Consider the following 6,744-nt stretch of genomic DNA (forward strand, 5'->3'; position numbering starts at 1 on the left):
TGAGTAGGCTTCATATTTTTTTAAACAATAATATAATATAAAACAATAATAACTGAAAAACCAGCTGCTTTAATAAACACGTTGAATCTCACTCATAGATGATCAGTGTTGAGTCTCTCAAAGTTTATTTTGATAGAAAATGACACCAGCTGTTACTTTTATTTTGAAAATCTTTGGAAAATGTAAAAAAAAGGCAACGATATAATAAGATATTTGTGGTGAATGGTGTAAACTCTAGACCCAGTGATGGAGCGGGTGGTTCTGTGGAGGAGATGAGATAATGGGTCAGTGGGTTGTGTGGAGCAGTGATGTCCCAGAGAGTCGTCTCTCAGGACTTTGACTCAGACAACAAAAGCCTTGTGTCTGTGTCTGTGTCTGTGCACGAGGAGTCGGAGCGTTCACACTTGTGTTTGTCCTGAGTCATGACTTTGACCTCTGACCTTCCAACCGGCTTTAAAGTGAATGAAAGACGTTCTCAGAGGCGAAAACATACCAGAGCCCGACCCAGACAGTTCAATAACAGAGGGAGATAATTTGACAACAGAGGGTCGGCCCTCCTCGCCACATTCCTCCGTCATTACTAATCCCCCAAATGATGATAAAACATGATTAACTCTCGCCCGCTCGCTCGCTCCATCACCATCTGTCTCCACTTTCTGCTCTCGCCCAGGCCGGACTGTCGGAGGCGGAGCAGGAGCAGATGAGGAAGATGCTGAACCAGAAAGAGTCCAACTACAACAGGCTACGCCGCGCCAAGATGGACAAGTCCATGTTCATCAAGATCAAGACGCTCGGCATCGGGGCCTTCGGCGAGGTGTGTCTGACACGGAAAGTGGACACCGGCGCTCTGTACGCCATGAAGACGCTTCGCAAGAAAGACGTCCTCAACCGCAACCAGGTGATTATCAGTGACTTTATGAATGCAGCAGTATGAGTGTCTTAATCCCTATAGTCATAGCAGTAGGTTCGTTACCTTTAATTGTCGGTGCAAGCTATTTTTAGAACGGCGGAGCAGAGCCGCAAGCTGCTCAGAGCTACGCTACGGAGGCTAATGGGATTTCTTGGTTTCCCTCATCAAACTCATCAAATACACAATCCAACAACTCCCAAACGCTCTGGTGGACAAGTTGTGACCTGCACATTCACCACGCTATGAGATAATAACACAACGTTACGAGACCAAGTTTTTTTTAGAGGCAAATGCAGAGACTGCTTGATGAAAAACTGTCCCTGATGGGAACGCGCATCAGCGGTTTAGCATGAATTTACCTCTAAAACAACTCAGTCTGGTAACTTTCTGTTATTATCTCATAGCGTGGTGAATGACCAGGTCACAACTTGTCCACCAGAGCGTTGTGGAGTTGTTGGATTGTGTATTTGATGAGTTTGATGAGGGAAACCAAGAATGAGCCTCCGTAGCGTAGCTCTGAGCAGCTCGCGGCTCTGCTCCGCCGTTCTGAAAACAGCTTGCACTGACAATTAAAGGTAACGAACCTACTGCTATGACTGTAGGGATTATGGCAATGGGCCAATTTGCCAAAAATGTTGAACTATCCCTTTAAACTGAGCTGCGTCTCTGCTGCAGGTGGCTCACGTGAAAGCAGAGCGAGACATCCTGGCGGAGGCGGACAACGAGTGGGTGGTGCGTCTCTACTACTCGTTCCAGGACCGCGACAGCCTCTACTTCGTCATGGACTACATCCCCGGAGGCGACATGATGAGCCTGCTCATCCGGATGGGCGTGTTCCCCGAGCAGCTGGCGCGCTTCTACGTGGCCGAGCTGACGCTGGCCATCGAGAGCGTGCACAAGATGGGCTTCATCCACCGCGACATCAAGCCCGACAACATCCTCATCGACCTGGACGGACACATCAAGCTGACGGACTTCGGCCTGTGCACGGGTTTCCGCTGGACGCACAACTCCAAGTACTACCAGAAAGGTGAGCGTGTGTACGGCGACTCAGGACTAATGTTTAAACACACTACATAATAATAATTTTAACAAGGTTACAAGGTGCTTAACAAGGAAATGATTAGTGCAAATAAAATAAAATACATAACAATAAAATAACATTAAAATACAGGGATACAGAATAAAAAACTAAAAGAGTCACAACAACAAGAAAACAGAATCAGTTTAAAGAGGAACTATGCAGGATTTGCATCTTAACTATGCTACATTTTTACCTTAATTAAACGGCTTCAGAGTAATTGTGATGGTTTAATAAATGACTTGTAACATCATGTATGATATATAACAGTATGTACCACTCTATTGATTGATTTCTAGCCGGCTTTGTTGTAAACATGCACATGGCCGGGAGGAGGGTTAGAAAAACAGCGGCCGAACGATGAAAGTGAGTTTTAAGAAGTGATAATCAATCAATAGTGGTACATACTGTTATATATCATAATACGATGTTAAGATGGGCATATTTGTGTAGTCTTATCTGTCATAAACAAGGTTGTTTTTTAGCCAAGAGACGCTAGGTGGAAGGCGGAGAGCCTCCATTCTCCCTGGAACAAGTTACACAAGTCATTTACCGGTACTTAACCATCACAATTACTAAAAATCCTGCATAGTTTCTCTTTAAAATCAGTTTTAAAACTCACAGGTAACCAATGTAGGGCAGCATGTGGCGTGATGTGGTCGCTTCTCCTGGCAGCAGCGGTCTGAAACAGCTGCAGTCTGATGCCAGAATAAAGTGCATTACACATGAAGCTGAGTGTCACCGTGTTTAACAACGTCTTTGTGTCTCCTCCTTCTGCCTGCAGGAAGTCACGTCAGACAGGACAGCATGGAGCCCAGTGACTTCTGGGACGACGTGTCCAACTGTCGCTGTGGCGACCGGCTGATGACACTGGAGCAGCGCGCCAACCGGCAGCACCAGCGCTGCCTGGCCCACTCCCTGGTGGGAACTCCCAACTACATCGCCCCCGAGGTGCTGCTGCGTAAAGGTGGGTGATGACGAGGAGCTGGTGAACTGAACCACAGTGAAGATGCATTGCGAATATTTGTCCTTTTTCTTGTCAAAATGTCTAATTTCTAGTCAAAACTAATCTCTTTCCACTTAAAATAAGACTCATCACCTAAAAATTAACTTGTTTTTTTAGATCATTTCCACTTGTTTCAAACAAATTTTCACTTGAAATAAGTAGAAAAATCTGCCAGTGAAAGCAGGTTTTTTGTGCTTGTAATAAGGAAGAAAAACTTGCTCCACTGTCAGATTTTTCTACTTATTTCAAGTGAAAATATGCTTAAAATTAGTTAAACAATTGTATTAAACAAGCTAATTTCTATGTGATGAGTCTTATTTTAAGTATAATTTGATTTGTTTTGACTATAAATGACATTTTGACTAGAAATAAGACAAATATTCTTGGTAAGATTTTGAGTTTTTGCAGTGTGCAGCTGCTGTTTCCGGTTAAATGGATCATTGATGGAAGTTTAACACACGTTACATGAACTGATCCATCAACCAAACACAAGTCTGTTCTGTCTTATGTTGCTTCAGAGCCATAGAAGATATGAACAATGTGTGTTAAATCCTTAATCTCAAGTAAAGGCTGAAAAAACTGACTTTTTCAACCGAAATCTAGTGAGTCCAGGTGAATATTTATGCAAAATGTGAAGAAATGTCCTCCAGAATTTCCTGGGATGTTTCATTCACAAAGCCACAAAGATGTGTGAAGTTACTGTGGCCTTGACCTTTGGCCTTTCACCGTCAAAACTGAATTAGTTTATCCTTAAATCCAAGTGAATGTTTGTGCCAAATATCAAGGCATTACTGAGATATCATGACCATGAGACTTGCATGGATGGACAGACACTAAAACAATATACCACCGACTCTGACAGAGACATAAAAACAACATTTCTTTACCCTTTAATTTTATATGACCTGTTATAAAAGTGTCTTTTTGCTGAGTTTACATTCATAATTTAATAATTTAGTTTAATTTACATTTATCCTGCAGGAAGTAAGAGCAAGTTTTATTTATTGGATTATGGAAATTCATGTTTATCATCATAAAGAATGTGACTCAAATGAGAAATCATCATTTTTTTTGCATATATATAAGAGTTGTAGGAAAAAGACTTGACATGTTGTTGTTGTGTTTGCATGATTTAAAATGAAACAATGACTGTGTTGATGTGAGAGCTGTAATTTGAGGTTTTGTGTTTGCGAGAGCACTTATAGATTCATCGTCTCTTCTCTGTGCAGGTTACACCCAGCTGTGTGACTGGTGGAGCGTGGGAGTAATCCTGTTTGAGATGCTGGTGGGACAGCCGCCCTTCCTGGCTCCCACACCCACAGAGACCCAGATTAAGGTCAGTGAAGAAGGAAAAATAATATCTCTACCAGGCTTTGATTTAGAAATTAAAGAATCGCTGACCAGTGGACGAAGGGAATCTCAAAAAACACATGTTCGTTAAATGAGCTCGTTAAAGGGTCAGTTCAGTTTCATATCATTAGAGGTTTGCAGATGCTTTAGGAATCAAAACTTTGTAGTTAATGAGAACATTTTCATCACACGTGTCACTTAGTCATTGAGCTTTCTTGTGTTTGTTGTTTAAATACAGTAGTGCAATACAGGGTGAGGACACACAATCAAATAATACAGGGGTGCAACATAGGTGATTAAAGGTATACTTCACCCAAAATCGATAATTCACCAATTTTCTACTCACCGTCATGCCAAGGAAGGGTTTGGAGAACTTTCAGAGTCATCAAAACGCTTTAGGAGTTCCAGGGGGGGTCCGGCTGGCAACGGATTTTCATATAATGGCGGTGGATAGAGTTCACACACTATGAAACATCCAGACCCCTCCATACTGCTCGTCCATACTGACCCAAGTGTCCTGAAGCCGCCACATGAAAAAGTTGTTCAGAAAAAAATAATTTGATCTCTGTTTTTTTGCTGCGAGAAGTTCATTCGTCGTTGTAAATCATTGGATGTATGATGTAAACATGGAAGAACATCTCGCAGAAAATCTCGCACAGCCACTGGGAGCTACTGCTACAACAAGGATAAAAACAGAGATCAAATTAATTTTTTACGAACAACTTTTTCATGTGGCGGCTTCAGGACACTTGGGTCAGTACGGACGAGCAGTATGGAGGTATCTGGATGTTTCATAGTGTGTGTGTTGGACGATTCAAAAGTGAACTCTATCCGCCGTCATTATATGAAAATCCGTTGCTAGTCGGACCCCCCCTGGAACTCCAAAAGCGTTTTGATGACTCTGAAATCAGACTCCTGGGGCTGAGAGAGGAATAAACAGAGAAACAAACTGGTTAAATGTACAAAATAAGGTACAACTGTCGTAAACAACTCTTCTCTAAACCATGAATGGGACGGAGGAATGTGATGCTGATATGAATGTATATTTATGATTATAGTTAGAGTAGCGGTGTGGATGCATGTGAATGACGTTCGCGTTGGCTTGCTGCATGTGCAGGATTGTCCAGTGGTCTGTTTACTCCACCAGTCTTTTAACTTGATGTTCTTTTTGTACTGTATGTGCTTTTTATGTATGCAACATGTTCCCTGTCTCCGCAACAAATTTCTCCCTGGTGGAGACCAATAAACTAACCTAACCTAACCTAACTTGATGTCTGACCGTCTCCCCCCCTCCCCCCTGCAGGTCATCAACTGGGAGAGCACGCTGCAGGTGCCGGCTCAGGTCAAACTGACCCCCGAGTCCGTCGACATCATCAGTCGCCTGTGCTGCTCCGCCGAGGACCGGCTCGGTGCCAACGGTGCCGGCGAGATCAAGGCCCACCCCTTCTTCTCCCAGACGGACTTCTCCAGCAACCTGAGGCAGCAGCCGGCGCCGTACCGGCCCAAGATCGCCCACCCGATGGACACGTCCAACTTCGACCCCGTGGAGGAGGAGGGGGGTCCGGGCGCGTGGAGCGACAGCGGCGACAGCACCCGGGCGCTGGACACGCTCTGCTCGCCGCACGGCAAGCACCCGGAGCACGCCTTCTACGAGTTCACCTTCCGCAGGTTCTTCGACGACAACGGCTGCCCCTTCCGCTACCCGAAGCCCCCGGAGACCAGCGGGACGTCGGCGCCCCCCGAGGAGGAGGAGGAGGAGCACGGAGAAGACGAGGAGGACGATGACGACGAAGAGGAGGACGAGGAGGAGGGAGAGCAGGGAGAGCCGGTGTACGTGTAGAGCCGCCGCCACGGACTCGGACTGACACTTCACCTGAGCAGCGATTCGTCCTCCTCCTCTTCCTCCTCCTCTTCCTCCTCTGTGTGTGTTGATCCGGCATGTGTGATTGTCCAAAGCCGAAGATTGAGGAACGTCGCCACCTTGTGGAAGCTGCAGCGACTTCACAAAACTTCAAGAAACTTTACTCCCCTGATCCGGGACCAAGAAACGAAACGACTTTTAGTAGATGCGACTGAGAAAGTGACAGTTCAGGCCGAGAGGAGAGAGAGAGTCTCGTGTCCCCTAAGGAGCGTTATTAGGACGTCCGGATGTCCTGGGTCTCGTCCCCGGACCCTCTTCCTCCTCCTCCTCCTCCTCCTCCGGCGGTGGTGGCGGTCTCTTGTCCCATTCCTTCCTTCCACCCTTTGGTCTTATACGGACGACTGAAAAAAAACAAAACAAAAAAAGAAAAACGCCTCGACGGTGATTGTCTGACGCAGGAGCTGCTTCCTGTTCTGCCTGAGCTGCTTTACACTCGAGTATCGGACACGGCAATGTGAAGAGTGGAACCAGTTTAC

At 45.4% G+C, this 6,744-nt stretch overlaps 1 protein-coding gene across 2 annotated transcripts in view; it reads left to right on the forward strand.

The window, feature by feature from the left end:
• The window catches only part of lats2 (large tumor suppressor kinase 2), a 36,419-nt gene extending 29,675 nt beyond the window's left edge, over positions 1-6,744 (forward strand). Inside the window, exons 5-9 of one of the 2 annotated variants that reach the window (XM_083997147.1) lie at positions 671-898; positions 1,586-1,940; positions 2,776-2,958; positions 4,227-4,333; positions 5,651-6,744. In XM_083997147.1, coding sequence (XP_083853273.1) covers positions 671-898; positions 1,586-1,940; positions 2,776-2,958; positions 4,227-4,333; positions 5,651-6,187 — 1,410 coding nt within the window. In that variant the 3' untranslated portion in view covers positions 6,188-6,744. Of the gene's footprint in view, positions 1-670; positions 899-1,585; positions 1,941-2,775; positions 2,980-3,412; positions 3,486-4,226; positions 4,334-5,650 lie in introns of those variants that run through there. The other variant, XM_083997148.1, reaches the window with a different exon arrangement.

The sequence above is a fragment of the Trachurus trachurus genome (genome assembly GCF_905171665.1).
Source record: "Trachurus trachurus genome assembly, chromosome: 21".
NCBI classification, from domain to species: domain Eukaryota; kingdom Metazoa; phylum Chordata; class Actinopteri; order Carangiformes; family Carangidae; genus Trachurus; species Trachurus trachurus.